The sequence below is a fragment of the Synchiropus splendidus genome, chromosome 4 (genome assembly GCF_027744825.2).
Source record: "Synchiropus splendidus isolate RoL2022-P1 chromosome 4, RoL_Sspl_1.0, whole genome shotgun sequence".
Classification (NCBI taxonomy): domain Eukaryota; kingdom Metazoa; phylum Chordata; class Actinopteri; order Syngnathiformes; family Callionymidae; genus Synchiropus; species Synchiropus splendidus.
Genome location: NC_071337.1, coordinates 9,980,055 through 10,001,901, shown reverse-complemented (window position 1 = coordinate 10,001,901; position 21,847 = coordinate 9,980,055). Strand labels below are relative to the sequence as shown.

At 40.1% G+C, this 21,847-nt stretch overlaps 2 protein-coding genes across 3 annotated transcripts in view; one reads left to right on the top strand and one right to left on the bottom strand.

Annotated features, from left to right (window-relative positions):
• LOC128757910 (inactive phospholipase C-like protein 2) overlaps positions 1-10,890 on the bottom strand; it is a 40,029-nt gene extending 29,139 nt beyond the window's left edge. The window contains exon 1 of the mRNA XM_053863538.1: positions 10,417-10,890. Within this exon, the coding sequence (XP_053719513.1) occupies positions 10,417-10,632 (216 nt within the window). The 5' untranslated portion in view covers positions 10,633-10,890. The remainder of the gene's footprint in view (positions 1-10,416) is intronic.
• A 3,142-nt stretch (positions 10,891-14,032) lies between these two features.
• dazl (deleted in azoospermia-like) lies at positions 14,033-21,816 on the top strand. Of its 2 annotated transcripts, none has more exons than XM_053862904.1 (10): positions 14,033-14,135; positions 14,948-15,067; positions 15,562-15,653; positions 15,732-15,783; positions 16,139-16,202; positions 16,273-16,415; positions 19,838-19,909; positions 19,987-20,028; positions 20,165-20,234; positions 21,043-21,816. In XM_053862904.1, the coding sequence occupies exons 1-10, from the start codon at positions 14,133-14,135 to the stop codon at positions 21,066-21,068; spliced, it is 684 nt and encodes a 227-aa protein (XP_053718879.1). In that variant the 5' UTR covers positions 14,033-14,132; the 3' UTR covers positions 21,069-21,816. The 2 variants fall into 2 exon arrangements, with proteins under 2 accessions (XP_053718879.1, XP_053718878.1); XM_053862903.1 differs by having other exon boundaries at positions 16,136-16,202.
• Positions 21,817-21,847: the final 31 nt, after the last annotated feature.

Genomic DNA, 21,847 nt, shown 5'->3' with positions numbered 1-21,847 from the left:
CTGGGTTCAAAAATGAACTAAATCCATGGAGCCTTCTTAGCGTGGTCCTTAGCAAAGACATATCCACCCCGACACTTTCTTCCTCATTCAAACATTCAAGACAATCGTCTTTACAAAGTCGCTCCAGTCGGTCGCTGCTGTTGTTTATCCAGTGCAGCGCATCATCGATCCCATAATCCTTTTGGGGTTCATAAAACGTTTGTGACATCAGGACGAATGACCAAGTGAAATATGTCCACAAAAGGTTAAAGTTAATGACTTGGAAACAGATGAACATCACTCTTTCACACTTCAGTACATGTTAACAGGATGTTTCCTCTTCCTAACACTGCAGATAACTATAAAAACATGGAAATCCATAAGAGGGCCCATTTAATGAGACTTCAACGGCACTATATTTATATAAGGGTAGTCGTAGTGCAACAAACAGTTCTGTTCAGCACTAGACAATTTCTGATACTCATACCCAAGAGTCCAACAGAAGCACTCAACAGTCAGCACGTGGCCCCTCTGGTGCAAAACTCTGATCTTGGATTGTTGATGTAACTATTCATCCAAGGATATAACTGTCTGCAAAAGCACACACGACCATTTCATGTGACAGGATGAAGGCTGAGGGTCTGCTCATTGAATTCCACCATACAATCCCGTAGCAACTGTGATCACAAGTGGTTTACAGACTAGATAGTGAATAAGCAAGAAGACCTCTATGCATGCACATGTGTATATACATCTATCAGACATGGATGAGGTTAACATATCAGTGACAGCAGAGGAAAGTAGGAAAACAGAGCCATATAACATAAATGCAAGTGCCATGACAGAGAAGGTTGTCATCCCAAGATTGAAGACTTCACTTTGGGGCAACTAGCTAGGATACACCAGAGGATCAGAGGCTTCTTCCTGGCTCGTAGGGGGGTCTCCATTTCTGGACTTAGAAAGTTATCCAGAAAATCTTACTTGATTCTCAAGAGGACATGGAGCCAGTGCAGTGAAGCTATATAACCAGTAAGGAGCCTTGTTGCTTGTAATTCTGGACCATTTGGAGGCATGATCGAGATTCCTTGTCGATGCCAGTGAGGATGACAGTTACTGTACTGTCCAGGCAGGAGAATATGACAGTAACTCATGTCCATGTTTTTCACAGTCGGCATTCAGCTATCTTTTTCACTCCAGGGACAGAAGTATTTTTTTTACGTGAGGCTCACATGAAAGCTAAGAGTCAAGTGTTAGGAGATATACAATATTTTTGAACAAGGGATTGAGATTGCTATCAGGGAAGCTAGATGAGTTTGGTGAGAGAAAGACTTGGTTGAGCTGAAGGAAATGCTGTGCCACAAACCGGTGACATCATCAAGACATGCTAGAACAGCCTTGAGAGTCCTTTAACAGTGTGTGGCCTGCATAGCAGTGGAAGGATATGTTGTAGCGCTTGATGATTTGATTTGAAGAGGTGACATGCAGATGGAAAATAAGATAGTACCTAAAATAGAACCCAGTGGAACGCCACAGGCCAAAACATCAAGAAACAATGCATTTAAAATTGAAACAAGGTTCTTTGGAGGCACAGCATTGTTGTCTATGGGCCAACTTTGTAAAGGTCCTTTAAACATACAGTACACCTTAACAAATTCATATGCTTCATCATATAATTCTTTGATAAAAGATGAATCACTCCTAGTCATTTGACGTCACTTCTGGCGAACATAGTCGGACGCCTTTGCCAGTACAGTTCCATGTATTGTACACAACTTTCAGTTGTAATGTGTCAAACCAAGGACAGGAATTGTAACCTTTACCCACCGGTCACAATGAATGGCGAGTGAGGTCAGAGATCAGAATGGAGGAAAGGAATTCAACCTATAACTTCGACTAGCTCCTTCAACACATGCATGTGTTACTCCCCAAGCTACAGTTCAGTCAAGTTGGCCCACACGCTCAAATGACTGCAGCAGAGGAAAATACATGAGAGGTACACAAGCCTGAGGAAGTGCATGTGGTTGAGTCACGGCACCGCAGCACCTATGTGCAGGAATCACGCACAATAGAGACTGTGGTGACTATTCACAGAACCTCTGCAGGAAACAATTTGCAGCCGGCGACTTTTTTCAAACTCACATCTTTGAAGTGTTTCCATGAGTGCTAAATACACGGTTGACAGATGTCTAGCTTCACATTCTATATCTCTCCAGTTACATTTCAGTTCAAAGAAAATACAAGAGCCGCTGTCACCTGTACGGTTTCAAAACGCCTAGTTGTTGTTTCCATGGTTATAGCCCCTGTATGTGACTGACGGAGGATGATGATGATCTAAACTGAACAGTGGGCTCAGGACTATTCAGCCCTTCCAGCTGTGTGTTGACGGCTCTGACTAATGCGTCTGCCTCCAAATTAATAAAGGTACGCAACACAAGCACTAACAAAAAATAAAGGTTCAGAGTTTCCACTAAGCAAACCTTCCTGTAAAGCGAGACATCGTGCTCATTTTACTAACCACTGAATCTGTCCATCGTGCAGCACATACAGTATAAACAGAGTAAGTAATTCACCTCTGCATGCTTTTGCAAGGAAACCTGTGTGTCCGGAGCAAACCTTCTAAAGCAGATCGCCTCAAGCTGGGGTTTAGATGTGAGGCTGCAGCGGTAACCATTACTCTGCCGCTACTTCATCATCCTATATACTCTATGTATTGACGTCCCCGCTGTTATAAGCTGACTTGAAACTCATTTTCAACCCTAGAACACTGACATGGGGTGATTTTTCACCAACGCACAATTACGTGGGTCCATGGGTACAGCCTGCTCACTGATGTCATCGAAGGTGGTTTCCTATAGCTCCCATCCCTGCTCTATTCAACAGCCTCGTCACACCGGAGCTTCAGAGTTTGTTTTTTTTTAACCAGAAATCAGTGTTCATTTTAAATCAGACTGCTTTTCAGAGGTCACAACATTCAGGCTTGAGCACGACAACACCCTCTGGGAGACTTCTTTGGTGCTGTTATGAGCCAAAAAAAAGAACATTTAAGAGAAACTCCTTGTTTTCCGATCCTATTACGGACACATTGTTAGAGCTTAGTGAGAACTGTGAGCTGCATAACTTTGTCGATAGTGTTGGTGCTTGTGCCAGCTTGTTGCTGGTTCGATTCTGAAACCCTGCAGGGATCTCTTGTGTGGTGCTTTGGCACGACACTGATCCCAGAAGTAATGCTCATTGCAATGCACTTCACCACATATCAGAGAAACAAATCTCACTCTAAATGGGATGTTTCAGACTCCTACAACAAAGATGAGGCCCCTATTTGTTTTGCTATATTTGTTTCTTGAAATCCAAAGCAGGTGCCCTTTGCTGTCCACAAAACATTTCAGTTTTTAACTAGGGATTAAGTCCAACAGTAAACACCCTTTCCACTTTATAATAGTCCAGGTGAAATGATCAATAGTGAGCATAAAAGATGCTGTAATGTTTATGGAGTGGAAAATTTTTCACTTGGGATTAAAATGAAACTTTCACCAAAGCCAGTTTAAAGTAGAGGTAATAAAAAAAGAAGAAGAAGAAGTATGTGTGTGTGTGTGTGTGTGTGCGTGTTTTGCCATACTTCAAGTGTACTATCAAGTCTTGACAATCCACTTTCTTAAAAGGACATTCTTCTTTTTGAGCCAGTCCTCACAAGATTTAGAGGCTTGAAACATCAATAAAAGTAGTTTATTATATTTAAAGTTTAGGTTTGGTTCTTGTTGGAGTCCTGGTTAAGGTTACCCACTACATTTGGATGGTTAAGAGTCAATGGCTGGGTAAAGAATTATGAGAGTGGGTGGACCCCACAAAAATGGTATAACAAAGCTGTGAGTGTGTTTAAGCATAAATCTATCATAGTGAGGACGAGTTTTGGGGAAAACACCTCCTTGTGGGGCATTATGTTAATGAGTGGACCCCATACGACAAACCTGTGTGTGTGTGTGTGTGTGTGCGTTGCAGCAGTGCAAAATATACATTTCATCCGCATACTAAAAGAGTGCAGATTAGAAAGAACAGAAAATAAATACATAAAAATAAAAAAGCTTAAGCCCTTATGGAATTTAAGAAAAAAACACATAGAGGTGACTACACATACTTTCACAATGTTTTATCATGAAGGATTATTTTCAGGTAAGAGTTGCTCTCATAATACAAAAAGAACATCTATAAACTGCATACAGCGGAAACATTGAAAGAAGTGGGTAGTTGCAGGGAGCACGTAAGTATAAAGAAAAAAACAGAGATAAAAGAGTCAATACTTGAAAGAACAGAGGTAGAGGAGCTACATTATTTAAACCAACAGACACAACTTCAAAATAAGACAAAAGGGAATCTTAAATCACAATGACAGATCAATCATCAGAAGCACCATTAAGTTCCACTTCAGTTAAAGGTGTTTCATCGTAGAATGAAGAGGTCAGAGAAGGTCATTTCTAAGTGAGATGAAAGTATGAAACCAGACTTGGTCTTCACCTCAGTTTTCAACATGATGTTTTTGAGCTGGTAGTGCTATGACTGCTCCTCCTTTTCTAATCTGAGATCAGAGTTGACTCACTCTTTAGTGCCTTGTAGGAACATTGAACCCGTTGAGCAGCACATGGAGATGATGATCAAGTTCAGGTTTTTATGTTGCTCAAACTGTAGCACATCAAGCAAATCTTTAAAAAATGCATGTAGATGCCAATTTGAATCGTCAGTTCGAGACAATTTCATGTTCTATTCAGAGGTCAACTTCATTGTTTCCATTATCAGTTCAGAGAAAATCTGCTCAAAGATTCTTTATGTAAGTATTCCACGGCCTGAATACTGATTTTCTTGCCTTTAGGGTGAGATGTGTTTGAATTTGTGTGGGTTCGTGTGTGTGTCTGCGCAGAGAGATAGAGAGCACCTGATGGTTATCTCCCTGCCAATGATTCTACATCTCTTTGAAACGCTGGAGCAGTCCGAATACTGGTGAAATAAAGCTTAAGGTACACAACTGCAGCAGAGGCATGCAGGTACACACACGCGCAGGACACACTCACCTGATCATTGGCACAACACTGATTGACGACAAACGTTGTGTGACACTATAACTGTCAGTGAACGTCCACAGCGCCGCCACACGTGCAGTTCAAGTGTGACATTACGCGCCACAGAGTGACAGTCCTCCGGAGTGAGTTCTACATCCGCTGTCAGATCGACTTGGGGCGACTACTGATGATGACAACAGGCTACATGACCGGTCATATGTTGGCAATGTGATGGACATCCGATAAAGAGACATTTCAAGTGGTGTAAACTTTGGTTCATCTCTAAGACGGATGGGTGGTGCTTTACACACTGAACGTCCTTTGAAACATTATTACTCACAGGAAGCATATGAGTGAATGCGGACGCAAATTTTTAGTTATAGATAGATAGTTCTGCACTATTTCAAAATACATTACATAAATTAATATTGTTATGTGATGTCATCAGTAGTCAGTCATTGGAGCAGAACTGTAATAGGTCAGTCATGACACCAAAACTGCAAGTCGATAGCCAGGAAGACATTGGAGTAGCGCTGTCAATAGACGTTTTTTTTTTTTTTTAATCTCAATTAATCCCGCTAAAGATGAGATAACTCACCAATAATGGTAAATTAATCACACATTTTGTATTTGTTCTAAACGTATCTTAAAGGAAGAGTGGCCATTAATGCTTTCCTCATGCACGTGTTTACTTCAACAACCCAACATGACAGGTACTTTAGAATAACCTCAGAGGTGCTGAAAAGTTTCAAAAACATGCTAAAAGCATAATACTGTAAGCAGCATTAATGGTCCCTCTTGTGTCAATAAAATATTCCATTAAATTTAAATTTAAATTTAAATTACATTTAGAATCACCAGTGAAGTCAGCCTTAGCAGGATTAATTGAGATAAAAATAATAATTTGCAATTGCATAAAAACAATCTTAATAGCATGAAAAACTGAACCCCAGATAAATAAATCAATTAAATAAAACTAATGAAATAGTCAGAAAATGATGAAAAGGAACAACACTGTGAAAAAAAAGATAATTATTAAGACAACCATTCAAATAAATGTAAAATATATAGCCCAAATATAAGTCATGGGTACTAGATACTCTCAGATGAACTGTGCTTCAACACTGTTAATGTTCTTCAGATTCAGAAATCAAAATGTAAATTGGATTGTTTTTCAAACAGCAGTGGTAGAGTGCTGCGGGTGCATTGTAGTATCAATACTATGCTATACTAAAAAAAAAAAAAAAGTCATCAATCATCTCACGACAGTCAGAGCAGCCATGTTTGCACAAATCTGATCGCACACACAACATTAATAAATCTGCATTTTCCCGTTCAAAAAGATTGACAGGTCAAAGGTCAAAAAGTCTAAGATCTCAAAGAAAGTGTAGAAAATTTAGTGCACAATAGCACAATCACACAGAGAGCTTCAATGAGCGGATGAACCTCTGGAGCTTCGAAACAGTTGACAGAATTAGTACATATTTAATGATGCTTCCCAGCATGAAACAAAAGTACATCTTTTTTATTTTTCGACCTTGGTCTGAGTGAAAAATGACAAGCACAGCCAGCCGATGCGTGTGCTGGCACATGTACGCCAGTGCGTGTGTGTACATGTGTGGGCGAGGAGGCGAGAAACATTTGTTTGTGTTCCAGTGAACGTGAGGAGCTTCTGAGAGTGTCAGCAACAATCTCATGACTTAATCGCAATATTGCAACATGAACCGTGCAAGGAAATTGGCCAACTGGCTTCTTTCCTGACTTGAGGAGATGAAGTCTAACACACACAAAAATACAAAGACGGTTTGGCGTTAAGAGGATCATGCCGTTACATGCAGCAGCTTTGGTGAAGCTTTTCTCGTGTCTGTGCTCCAGCTGACAACGAAATCGGATGAGTGCTAGTTTTGAATGCTGAAATTTTAAATGTTGATTTATACACAAAAAAAAAGCGATGCACATGAATGGCAGGTTTGAGGGCGTGACCTGTATCTTTCAAAAGGATCAAAACATAAAGGGATTGTTTCAAAACAATGCCTCTCAACTAGTGGGTTGGGTTCAAAACTGGGTTGCGAAGTCACAAAGAGCGGGTCACAAGCCTTTTCCTGCGTAAAAAAGAATCTTCTCTTGTTTATAAACCACCAATCAATACACTGTTCATTCTGTCTTATATATCAGACTCAAACTTGATTGTCGGTCAAAAATTCAAACACGTTAGTCAAAGTAAAATATTTTCATAAAAATTATGTATACCAATTTACACAAAACAAATATGTGCATGCACTAAGGATGTCTTTGAAAGGATGTCTTTAAAATAGGGGATAGCAGGATTATATAACAGGCCTCTTTACAATACATGCACCGATACAAAGGCATTAGAATCGATATCCCACAAGTTTCCCAGAGCATGTCTGAAGGTTGCTCCTTGCACATTTTGCGTTCTGTGTTTATCCAGTACAATGACACTATCTTTTGGGTATACATGGCTATTTTCTTAAAAATGTACGTTTAATAATGTGAAATACTGGGATGCGTATCACCTTGAAGGCTATATATCTGGATTAGGGGTCCACCAATATGCTTTTTTTAGGACCATTATTGACGTCGATATCTGGTGGCTTAGAAAAGCTGAAAACTAATATTAGGCCGATATTCTGGGCCGATATTTATTCAACAGATTTGGCTTTGGTATATTGTGGAGACAGTAATTTGTTGGCAAACCTTCCATGAGAAAAAATAGATAGTCTACATTGTTATTGCTACATTTTACTGCTTAAGTTGAACAGAGAAATGTTGACTGACTTGAAAGAACGGTTCAATAACGCTTACGAACACAATGCAATGCAGTCAGGGGACGAGCCAACAGATTAAGGGAGAAATGTAGAAATCTATCACTGATGAAGACAAAAATTAAGAATAACAGTAGATTTCACTTGCATTTGTGATAATGGAAACACCTTAAAGCTAAAAAAGCTTAAAGGTGTTTCCATTATTTTGTCCAACCCCTGTATATGATGATAGCGATGTGTACAGGTAAGTGAAAAATGTTCCAATACGGACCAAACCGATATCGCAGTGAACCTGTCATCGGGTTCAAATGCATCGTAGTAAATATCGTATCGTTGATACGTACAGTGTCGTATGTTGAGGTTGTTGGAAATACCCAGCCCCAGTTTTCACAGTGCACATAAGAATCATCAGAAGCAATGCTTGCTGGGTGAGTCAAGCCGATACACTTTCATTTGACTGACTTCCATTTTCTTCCAAAGGTCTCTTGAAATTATTATTACACTATACACATTCCTGGTGTTTTATTTAGCAATGCTTCTGCATTGGGTATGTCAAAGTCGCCTATGTCCAATAACTGTATGTGCCACAACAGTTGCAGCATCTACAACAGCTTTATCAAAGTCAAAGGTATAAATCAAATCTATACTCCTGCTGAAACATAATGATCAGTCTCAGGGCTGCAATGACTACAGTAGTCGACAAACTTGACATCACTTAGTTGACAACACCTTCAAGAATTGATATCTTTGTGTGCACAACTGAGCACAAGAGGAGAAATGGCTGACGCTCCGGCACCATCATGACAACAAACATCAAAGGTATAGCACAATGCACAACGGGCACATCAAAAACTGAAGTGAAATGCAAAGTTTGCCAAATGCACCTTTCAAATCACATTTTCAGCAATTAAAATTCAAATAGAAAGTTCCAAAACATCATTTAACTATTTATTATTAATGACCATTTACTGCATTAAAATTACACATGTTGGTATTTTAGCCAAGCCAAACACATACAGTATGTCATATACCAACTAGTCAACTAATTGATAATATAGTCTTGTGACTTATCGACTATCAAAATAGATGTTAGTTGCAGCTAGTGTTGTACTCAAGTGTTGTACAGAGTCCAGACTGGAGGCGAGACAAAGACCAACACCAAACTGAATACACAACAAATGAATAGTTTGCTTCTAATGAAAGCGTTTCAGTTCTTTATTTATTAATAAAAAAATTACTACAGTTTCGTTTGCTGTAAGAAATAAATGTGTGCCTGTATGACTAATGCCTCTTTATTAGTTTGGTTCTGGTCTCTGAGCCTGGCACGGTCCTGACAACAACATTAGTAGCAGCCCAGACAGTGTACTGTAATACTGGGAAATTTAAACTGTATTTTCGATCCACACTTGACACTTCTAGCTTAGATAGACCTATTCAAAATCACTAAATGTGACCTAAACTGCACATCTAACATTCAAATAGCAAGGAAACTTAATATTCTGAGCTGGCACCAGTGCAGTTTGAAAGTCTAATCATCAACTACAGCAGGTCGTTCCTCTGCTCTTCTTCTCATCTCTCTCTGATGGAGTGCTAATAAGTGCCAGCCGGTGTGTGGCAGGAATAAATACTTGCCAGCACGATCAGCACTGAGTGACACATGATGGGAAAAGAATGCTCTGATGCACAGGCATGTGCAGCTGGCGGAGATGTGACTTTGCATGTCGGGGCTCCTTCTTTTCACAACTTGGATCTTGCTGTTTCGACAGAATCTGAGATGATGATGTGAGTAAGCATTCTGCACAGGGAGCTTTACAAAAGCTTCAGGACACTTAACTCACTGTGTTATTGATGGGCATCATCTTAAACTCACTGTTGAAAAATGTACATAGACATGCATTATTATTATACAACAAGGATTATACAAGAAACACACCCAAAAGTGTTGGGTAATAATATGTCAATTTCCAGCAAGTAAGAGCAAGACTGATGGTAGTTCTCAGTGTCCAAACATTATGGTGACTGGCGTCGCTTATGGAAATCTTTGTGAGCAAATTGACCACTGGTCCTAAGCGTTTAAAGCTTTCCTTTCGTAGGAGCAACCAACTGTCGCTGCTATGTCCCAGCAATGACAGTACCTGGGAATGAGTCGTGTTATAATCTTTCACAAACTGCAAGGCTCTAAAAGGACACTTGGGTTTCTTAAAGATGCAAATGGAAGATGCCAGTCTACAGGTTTTAATGGACAGTTATCAGAAAATCCTGGTCATTCCATCTGGTTACAGACGCAGCAAAGTGTCTCACTTAATGGTAATGTTGTCAAGACATTAAAATACCAGTTTATCAAAGTTGGTTCACATTTAAGTTTGGTCTTGAAATGTGTATTATATTTCTGTCTTCTGAGAATCAAAGGTGTTGAGATATTTTCGTTCAAACAAAGCAAGGTAGGCTACAACAGGTGCAAGTGCCCCCGAATACCATTTCAAGTTTCCAAACTTTACTATGAAATACCAAAAAAACAAAAAAAGTCTTTGTGTAATGTAAGGTGGTGGCTCACTGCCAATCGTTTCAGACTGGAAGGTTGATGGAGGGGAGTGCTGGCCTACCTTGATCAGACTGCTCCGTCGAGGGATCTGTTTGGTCGGCGAGTCCCAGGTCGGCGAGTCGCAGCCGGCTTGTACGGTCCTCCTTCTCCCGGTGTCCGCGGCGGTGCAGCTGCCGTTTGACACCGGCTCCGCTCGGTTCACCTCCTGGCTCATTCCCCTTCTACCGCACGAAGCAACCGGTGGACCAGCGGCTCTTTTCTCGCCGAATTCAGCCATGCTGACGCGCTCGGGAGCTGGAGTAGTAGTGTGGCCGCTCACAGGCTCCGACAGCGACCTGTCTCCCCGCTTGCACACGGAGAAAAGCCCGCCATCATGTGACACGAAGAACCGGCGACCACGCAACGACGGGAGCGAATAAAACTTCTCTCTCTCGGTCTCCGTCCGTCACACTCTCTCACGCAGGGGTGGCAGACAGGACGAGGAACAGCTGAGAGGCAGCTGGAAGCGACACACCTCCAGTCCTCACATCTGGACGTGGTGATGCGTTCAGGGCACCGTTGAAGAGCGTTTCCTGTGCTGTCGCTGGTGCCTCTTGTCAGCTGCAGTAGACAAATGAAGTCTTCATCCGCGACTGAAGGTCGTTTTTTCACACTGTTATTCACCTTCGATAGCTGTATCTATAAAGTCTAAAGAAGTAAACAGTATTTTTCGAATTCATTATGGAAAATGACTGCCAGGATGGACAAAAAATAAATAAATGAATAGTTGTTTATAACATTTACTCCCACATATTTTACATTTTCTATCGCCCAGCTTGAACTTCATTCATTACATGCCCATTAAAGAGGTTTTCCGCAATGATACCTTGTTTTATTGAAAGTTACATGCACAGTCTTGTATAGTATATTTTACCATGAAATAATATCCTGTTTAATATTGAAATCGATTCATCATAAGGAAAAAACATTGATTTAGGGACGCTGATATCAACCAGTCCAACAGTAAATCCTGCATGGGAAACATTTATCATAATAAGACAATGCATTGTGTGAAAGTATCGTGAGTGCAGGACGAACATTTACTCCATGTGTTTCAGAGCATGGTCCATTCATGGTTCATTTGATCACGAATTCTTCAAGTACAGTAATGAATTTGATGACATTAGGAAGAGATACAAATAATTCTTAAATAGTGGATAATACATAAGAATAAAATTATCCAATTATCTAAAAGTCAGTGTCCTCATACCATCAAGCAATAATATGCATATTTTACTATCAAATATTTTATTTCTTTCATATATATATATATATATATATATATATATATATATATATATATATATATATATATATATATATATATATATATATATATATATATATATATATATATATATATATATATATATATATATATCAACAGCGCTTCAACATTTAAAATAAAACTGCAACTCAGACAGATTTATTGACTTGGCAACCTTGGGGTTTTTTTTTTTTTCCATATTTAAATTATGTTCTAGCAGTTATTTTCCAGTCCTTCCCAGATTTATAATGAAACAAAGCAATGCTTTTTGCTCAAGGATTTTTATGATGGTGATGCAGCACAGGGATGAACGCCAAAGAACCATCCTTTCCAGACAAACAAATATTACTGTCTGAATGACGTCTGGGCGTCATTAAAGAAAATCCAATCAATTTGGGATTCACCTTGACCTGTCTGACCCTCAGCGTGGCAGGAATCCAATTGTCCACAGCAAAAACATGCTCAGAACTGTAAATATTTCTATATATTATTAATATTTTTCCTTGTGAGTAGTCATGCACAATAAAAGGCTCATAAGTCAAAATTAAATAAGTCATTAGATGAGACTATTGCAAGACTGGAGCTGTCTATGACTCTTCATGTTTTATAAGAATAGTCAGACATGTAATTTCATATTGGATATAATATGAAAACAGTATGTTGTGTAGATTGTTTACAATATTATTATGTGCCCTTGTTTTTTCTAAATATACTTCACCTGCATTTGACATTTTCCCATCAGTGGTTGCCACAGAAACTCGGCCTCCACTCTAACCTGTCCTCATAATGTCCTCATTTACTAGATCTTCCTCTTCTCCTTTTACAGCACATGATGCATCCATCACCAACATGTCCCTTAATTCTGCTCCATATTCCTAAACCATGTCCATTACCGTCGCCGAACTTTTCCTTTCTATTGAGACAAACTCGTCATCACAAGTATATCGAGGCATAGTAAGAATTATCATTGCATCACAAGCGGTAAAGCGATGAAATTCAAAGGTAAACTCCTCTGCTTGGAGTCTGTCGGTGATCTACTGACATCTAGCGTCAGATGTGAGAACACGCCAGTGTATAAACCACTCAGCCCACTGAAAATCCACAAGGTGGCAGTGTAATAAACACCAAGTCACAGTTGAATCAATCTCACCAGTTGAGTCTAATCTACATCATATCTTTGTTCTAAAAATGTTTGTTAGAAGGAGACTCATATTCTTAGTGATGATTACAATAGTATGAACTTTAGACCAGCCACACACTAGTCACTCACTGAAGGTGTCATTGAGGAACCAGGGATGGTCACCTTTTTCACCAGCTGATTCAGCCTGTGGGTCTCTACAGCCTTCATGGCCCTTCTCCAGCTTTACCATCTCTGTGTGCTGGCAACGACAGTTCGGTGTAACTCAGATCGGAGGAAATCTTTTTGAAGGATCTGGATTACGTCTTCTTGTCGCAACATTCCACAATGACCATCTCCTGCCCATGTCTGGTGAAGGGAGCTGGAGGTCTCCCATGCCACAGTCCAGCAAAACCATCATGTGAACATGTCAACCCTCAACAGTGTTAGTTGGGTGGTGCTGAATGTTCTGGAGAAGTTGGAGAGCATGAACAAAGCTTCTCAGGTAGCAGATTTCGGCAGGTCCATAAAATCAAAAATCCCTGGTCTAACATTCTACAGAACCGGAGTTGCCTGTGCCACCAACCCTAAGTTGTTAGGGTTGCTCTTCTTTGGCACCATAACAATGTGAGTGGACTTTTCAGAGCAGGTATATTGTTCCGTGGCTGATCATAGTGCGGCAGGATGGTTACAACAAGGTTGTTGTGGATGGGGCCCTGCCAAGGTAAGACTGGCTCATAAACACACACGCGCAGGAACACATTCTGTTATTGGTGAATACATTCTGTTTCCCGCTGCAACTGCATTTCAGGCCACAGTGATGTCACTAACAATGTTACTCTAGAAGGAATAAAGATTGATATCATTAACAAACAATCATCTCATGAACTCAAAACATTTCTAACTTCCTATCATATTTTCCATATTGTCGATCATGTCTCCACTGAACCGTTGTATAGTAACTGCACCTGTCACAACTGGCCCCGCCTCTTCCGGTCCCACTTTGCATATTGGACCAGTTTAAATGGATAACAAAATGGGGGGGGCAACCAGTCCATACCGGGTTCTACAACCTGTAACGGGAAAAGGGGCTTGAGATAAGACGATGTCTCTGCTCCATATAATAACAATAATAATAAAAATGAAACAGGTTATTGGTTCAATTAAAACACGAAAACACTTGAAGCAAATGGGAGGCTCGCGCGCTGCAAATCCACGGCGTTAATTCACTCACCTCTGATAGGTCGCGTGTCACGTCATCAGAGGGGGCGTGTCCGATTCCAATGTTAATAGTTGCTGTCGCCGAGGTGAAACGTGCTGCGCATTTACATAATTCTGAAAAGTCACCGCTAAAATGGTAAGTTTTGGATTCAAACGTGGATTTTGTCATTCGCCCGTATGCTCAACTTCACTGAATAAAAATGTGGAGCGGCGTCTTCTGTCCTTCTTACGTGACGTGTCGGACATGCTTGTGCTAGCTCGAACTCTTCGCGCCGAAAGGTTTTTATTTAGAGTCGTCAAACCCAAGCTGTCCATCATGGTTTCGTTTTCTTCATCTCATGACAACGTAGAACAAGTAATGCAGTTTTGTTAAATGAGTTGAAGTGATTCTGTGCGCCAAAATAACACGGCACCGATTGTATCGTTAGCTAGTGGTGAAATATCAGTTTGAGCGGCGACATTTTATAAACTAACCATTCTTCGCCGCCCTTTTCACTGTTGTGCCGTGAATTCAACAGTCCCTACTGACGTACTGGGTCGTCATTCTTGTCTACAGAGATACGATTTTTTTATTATTTTTTTTATGCTGATGCTTTGTTGTGTATTTGTTCTGTATCCTTAATTTCTTTGGTTCTTCGGTATTTCTTGCCATTTCTGATGGCTTACAAAATGACTCCATGAGTCAAAGAAAATGAACGATATTCACATTTCTTCATAAAGATTGTATACTTTGTTCAGAAATTACTGTAAATAAAAAGTTCATTCGCCTATTAATGTCTGTTTTCAACCCATGTTTAGTGTAATGCAAAGTGACATTCACTAGTTGTGCATTCAAATAAATGCTTTACAGTTTCTCAATGATGTATGACAAACTAGTGGCTTGAGTCCCATATGATTTTTTTTTTTCCCCTCACCATGACTTTCACAATTCTACTTTTTTTCTTTTAGGACTATCATGTTTTGCAAAACAGTCACCAGTACCCCTCAAAGGAGTTGCCCAATGGTTTCATCCTGCCAGAGGGGAAGATCACTCCCAATGCCATCTTTGTTGGCGGCCTAGGCATTGAGGTAAGACTTCATTTTCCTGACTTGTTAATGTAATGATCTTTTTCAGTGAAATTACAGTTTGTTTCTCAGGGTGTAATTTAGTTGTTTTCTTCTCATTTTATACAAAACACCTGTGATAGTCTGTCATCTGAACACATCCCTTCACATACAGGGGTTGGACGAAATAATGGAAACACCTAAAAAAGCTTTAAGGTGTTTCCATTATTTTGTCCAACCCCTGTAGCTTGCATTTCTTTAAAACCTTCTGTTCGTTTCTGATGTTAAATATCCTTAAATAAATATATCTGCTAATAAATATTATGTATAAACTGCTCGTAATCAATTCTAGTTTTAACTTTTCACACCTTTTATTTCCAGTTTTGATTATCAATGTGTTCATTTTTTACCGTCCCAAAAAACAAACAAAATTTAACTGCTGGTTTGGTTAAAGTAGTTGCCTATTTTGACCTTTTTCTCTTTTTTTTTTTTTTTTTTTTTTTTTTTTAAATGCGAAGGTGGATGAACGAGAAGTGAAGGAGTTCTTCAAGCAGTATGGCGCCATCAAAGATGTAAAGATCATAACAAACTCTGGAGGATCCTGCAAAGGGTGTGTTGTGTTCTGAGTGTTTGTTGGGGTTTGGTCTTGGTAGGGGTCTATCAGCCACTCTTATTTTGTTTCTTCTAGGTATGGATTTGTGTACTTTGAAGAAGATGTCAACATTGATTCAATTGTCGAAGTAAGTGGAAAAAAAGTTGGTTGCGACAGGTTACTTGAGTAACTTTTAGTTATGTCTAACTTCTGCTGTCAACATAATCAGTTAAATAATCGGAATACTTGAATAGGGCTGCAGCTGTTGCTCAGAGTAACTTGAGTTGCATGATATTTTCTTATGATCTTTTACTCCTTTAGAGGCCGTAGTCTTTTTTTCACCTTTCACTCTTGGATGGTGGCCCACTTTTTTCCCCACACATTGTATGATAACTCGAAGCACCAAATATGTAATTTATGATTGACTTATTTAAGTTACTGGAGAGATGTGTTGCAACCCTATTGGTATCTTACCAGAACATCTTCTCGCAATGTTGTAGCAGCAGATGCGCTTCAATGGCCGGCGACTGAAATTGGGTCCCGCCATCATGAAAAAAAGGCAACATGGTGAGCAACTTTCAGTCAGGGTTGGGAAATATGTCTTTAAATAGTCCATCCATCTCATTCCTTCATTTAGTTTCTAGATTCATGGCTTCTAATGTTATGGGCTCATCGCTTTGGGTCAGGACACCACAATGTGTGTACTGGCCCTGGTGCCCTCCCCCTATGCCAGCTCCAATGCCCCTACACCCCCCTGTTGTTGATGGGCTCTGCAATCAGGTAACAATGTTTTTATAAGTGGTAAGTAATGGAACCATACATGTTTTTTTTATTTTTATCCCCTCAATGAAAGATGGGCTTGAGCATTGATTCTGATTCTTTTTAAGAGAAATGTCATAGAAAGTTAGCATGTTTTGAATGAGCTAGCTGGCAGTATGTTCTTTTTCTGGTTCTCCCAATAGAATTTTATTGTGTGAACCTTTTACTTAAGCACATGAATATCAAACCATAATCTTTGAAAACCTTGTATAAACACAGATGCCAAGTGTCTGATCCTCTATGTACAGAAACGTTTGTCTGCTCTCACGGATGGGGTAATCTGGTGCCGAATATTAAAAACAAACAATAGAACAGATCATATCTGCATCTGTAGCAGCATGTTGGCACTTTTTATTCCTTTGACGACATCAATACGTGTTCCCGTGGCAGGAACCAAATCAGATGGTTTTATAAATCTTTTTAGCTTCACTGCAGGAGTAGGGTCTTTTTGATGGTTCATACAGGAACCACCGTCTCCTCTCCCCTTTGCCTAATTTAGCGTGTATTTCATACAAGACACTAATGACTTTAGTAGCTTCTAATGAGACTCTGAGTCAGAGTTGTTTTTATTAGATGGAGCACTGTGGCTTAGTCAGCATGCGGCTAATATATGGATTTTTGCAGGCTGAAATGAGATCAAATCAGTGGCTTTTTATTTACCCTGCGTGTCGACAGCTCCAGCAACAGAGTTGATTTCCTGGAGGTCTGGACTCAAGAAGCAGCCGCTGAGACCGGCAGTGGTGTCGTAACTTTGGGCATGCGGTCGAAAACAGCGCATTTTGAGGGCTTTAATGTGAATAAAAGATGTGAGACACTGAGACAAAGTGCGTTCGGCTCAAAAGTCAGTCGTGAACACAAGCGAGTCGGGGTTTGGCCGCGGACTGTATCCTGGCTGGAGAGCTGCACCTTGTCTTGGGGAAACACTTTAAAGGGGGTGAGCTTCTCGCCTCAGGCGACTCGGCGCTAGATGCCGGAAATTGCATGTACAGCGTAGGGATGGGCGGTAACTTATCGTACACAATATACCGTCAAACACAATCTCCACAATGACAGTTCTGCATCTCATAAATTCGATAAACACGTGACACACTAGCTGCATTGGACCTGCACACGTGAACATGACGAGACCGTGGCGGCGCACCGCGCTCTCCAGCTCTGCGCCATTTGACAGCCGGCACCAGCGTGTGACAGCTGTGGAGAGCATGGTAGACTTCACAATTGTAGTTTTAAACTTTTTTTAATAAAGGGAACCTTTGATAATGACATCGGTCGACTATGAGTCTCTGGATCTGTGTTTATTTTGTTAGATGGAGTGGTCCTCATAGGTTCTCTGACGTGGTCCTCTGCCTTGGTTCATATCAAGACATGTAGGTCTCCTGCTGCGCTGGTGCCTCGGCGAAACACCGTGGTGAAAATAGTTGGATATTGAATGGAGCTCCGCTCCGGTATTGGCAGCGCCCTTCTCTTCTGCGTTCCCATTAGAGTTCACTGATTGCGCACACTCTCTCAGGCAGCGCTATTGCTACAACCCGGCATCAGTTAGGGACCATCAACAAATTCTAAAACATTCAAAGTATTTGTGAAATCTTCAATAAGGCAAAGAAAAACAACCATTTCAGAAGAGAGAATTGTGAAAATGCTTTTCATCACACAAGACAAAGGACTGATAGTTTGCGTCATGATTTCGACAATAGAATATTCGTAAATCATTTATTGAGATACAGCTGACAGACAGCTCAATTTAACCCCTAAATAAGACGATTGGGTTCTATGAGAGACATGAAACATTTCATTTCTCATCTCTACACTGAGTTAACTATTATATTTAAAGAAACAATGAATTATGTTAGAGACAAACTCCATGATTGATGACTCGTGATTTTCATCATAAAACAGTTTCAAGAGAGAATGTAGTGTGTCCAATACATGGAATAGAATGAAAATGTATTTATTGTGATAATTATCGTTATTGCTGAAATGACAACAGTTATCGTGATAACTTTTTTTGTCCATATCGCCCATCCCTAGTATAGCGCGACTCCACTTAAATATGATAGATGCCAGACAGGGTCTGATCGCTGTCTGGGCGGACACATCGTTCAAAAAAACTTTGTAAACTCCCTAAACACTGAGGTGTGCTGCCGGGAGGTGCAGCAGACTGGTGCTGTGGAGGAGTGCAGTGCAGCCGTCCGGGACTGGACGATCACCAGACTATTCATTGATCATCTCTGATGTCTGGATCTATACGTCACTGATAAAAAGCGTTTCGATTGTGAGTAATCTTTCTCACTGTGATCAACTTGTTGTGAGCAGTGTGGATAAATCAAGACGCTCCATGTTACGCAGATGTTTCCACTATTTCCTTACTCTCGATGCTGGACCCTGTTTTCAAAACTAGTTTTGAAAATCCTTTTTAAGCTGATGCACCACTGACCTGGCCACAGCTCAGACAGCACCACTGCACCCATGGCTTAAAGACTGGTGCGGCTTATGTATGAACAAGATCTATTTTCCTTCTTAAATTTAGTGAGTGCCGGTGCACTCTATAGTCTAAATATGTCATGTATTTCTGGTATTATTCATTGTCGATCGCTGTGATGTCATTTTGTCAATCTGTTTTTTTGATCATCACCACAACAGTGAAACACAATAACAGCTCTGCTGACAGATTCTCAGACATGAGCTGGTCCTGTGATAAAACGCTTATTCTTTTGTATCAGTTGTCACTCAAAATACATGCAGATGAAACGATTTCCCTGATTTACTCTGCAGTGTCTGACATCTGACACACAGAACTGAGCAATCTCTGCATTTTAAATTAGTATTTAAGCACAGATTTTGTGATGTGGAGAAAGGACACACTGCTGTCTCTTTGTCATGCAGTGGAGACATGCATTTACTGTGAGTAGAAGTTGGCAAATGTGTGGTTAAGTGAAATGAAACGTCAAGATTTCAATGGTTTCAATTTCAAATTCTGTCCCGGTTCCAACAGATGCGTGATGCTCAATGGCCTACCCTGGTTACACTTGAGTACAGTACAAGATACTTGTACTGACACTTAAGTATGTCAAATATGTATGAACAATAAATTATTGCTACTCCTTAGCCTTTGTGTTATGTATCAAAAAAATGCATAGCTATCCTCGTTATTAAGAGGAGTGATGTTCCTCATTTTACTTTTGCTTATCGCACAATTCAAATTCAACATTTATTTTTATAACTGGCTCTCCACCACACCGTTGGTTGATCTTGCCACAGTTTTTTTAAAAAATCCAGAATATGTGTAAAATATGTATCATAAGTTGCAGCTTTTCCACCATTAACAATGTGTTGCCCAAAGTGGGCTGCATCTGCAGCGTTATTTACATGTGTTTTCCTCCCAGGCATACCAATATGGCGACTACATGACACCACAGTTTCCAGTGGGCTACGTGCCAGCGCCGAATTTCCAGGAGGTTTGTACTCTGGCTTCAAACCCACCCACGTCTGCCTGCATTACTATATTTTTGACTAGTGGTCCTCTCCCACACAGGATCCAGGCTACTACGCAGCCAACAGACCACCAGCCTTTCAGGTGACTGTTTATCTGGTTGTAATTATGTGTAATAGTGTCGTAGACCACTAGATGTCAGTCATTCTTTGTGAGTCCCATCATAGCTCACGGCTCTCTTTTAAAGCGTCTGCTCTTTTGACATTCTGTTTCATTTCAGACCTATGTGGACTCAGAGGTTCAGACCTTAGTGACGGCACTGAGTTCTCAGCTGCGGAGAACCCTGAATGGTAAACACTGCAGCACGACAACCCTGGGTGCTGAGATTGGAAGATAATGGCCTCTGGTCTCTTAACTAGTGCTTATCTGATGCTATAAAATAAACAATGGTACTAAAAAAGTCAAACTAGCATGTAATGTCACTCATATGGCTGGATCAGACACACACAAGATTAGATTAGATGTTATTAAATGAAAAATATTGATCATTGAAGTCTGTGATTTCAATGTGAAACTGAACTTAAATATAATTATTCATTTCTTGAAGTTGTTTCAGCAGTTTCACTCATGGATTTTATAGATGTTCATTTTCTGATTGTGTGGCATTGAGTTTCACGTTTAAATTATTTTCATTCCTCATGTTCCTCTTATTATTCTAATACTTTCTCTATGTTTGACTTATGCTTCCTTTTCTACTAGCTCTTCGTCTCGCAGCAGTCTTTCTACCAGGGGTTCTGCTACTCCTTCTCTACCTCCTTCCATCCAACGTGTTCCCTCGCACCTATTCAAGTGTCCAAACCATCTGATTCTGTCCTCACTACTTTGTTTTCAAACCTTTCTCCATTAGCTGTCCCTCTGATTAATGCATTTCTAATAGTCACACCCAATGAAAACCTGAGGGTCTTCAACTCTGCTTCTTGTTTGAGTTGCAGCTCTAAGTCACAGTCTCTAAACCATCTACCATGGAAGAGCTCACTACTGTTCTCCTCCCTGTCTTCACTCGCCTCTTCACCTCATAAATCTCTGTCCTGTTCTCTAACATACGTCTTTATCTTCAAATTGTCTCTCACGTGTGACTTTGTCCCCCCCTCTTTTCAGAAAATGGAGAATTACGTTACTTTTAAGGCTGAATCCAGCTCAACCCTTCAAACCGATTCCACAGTGGCTGACATCCATTCGCAATACATTTTAAGGAACATTTTAGCACTTCCCTCCTGTTCACAACTAGAAGTTCGAGCACTCTCACCGACAGAAGGGACCATGACTGATTTTATCCAGCTTTCCAAGGAAGAGTAAAGAATTGTCACAGCCAAAAAAAAACCAAAGCAATAAATATATTTTCTTTTTTTTGTTTGTTTGTTTACTTACGTACTTTTAAACCCATGCTGTCCTCTGAAAAATCAAATTTGTACCCTTTTATAATTTTGTTATTTATTTTTGCTTTGTGTGATGCTTTCTGAAAAAAAAAATGTGCACGGCACACATTTATGTTGACAGTTAAGTATAATAAGTCCAATGCAACATTTGTATCCAAATTGCTGGTCAGCTGACTATTTTGAAATCTGAGTTTATTTTCATTCGGGGTGTTTCAGTGAAGTCGTTAAATCACATCACTGTGGTCAGCTGCACTCGTTTAAACATTTTCATCCCTTCTGTCCTTAGTTGTGGATTCACATGAATGTACATAGTTACATTTTTATAGGTGTTTTTTGGTTGTCCTGGTTCTGGGTGCTCACTATTATGTTTGTAGTGCAATGTATAGTAGTTTGCATGGTGCGCATTTTTTTTTTCTGGGAAAAAAATGTAGGTCTCAATAATTGCTAGAGTTTGTACCCTTTTGTTGTTGTTTGGAGTCTCTTCTTAATGTTTGAATTTATTGGTTTGACAAAATAAATTTGAACAG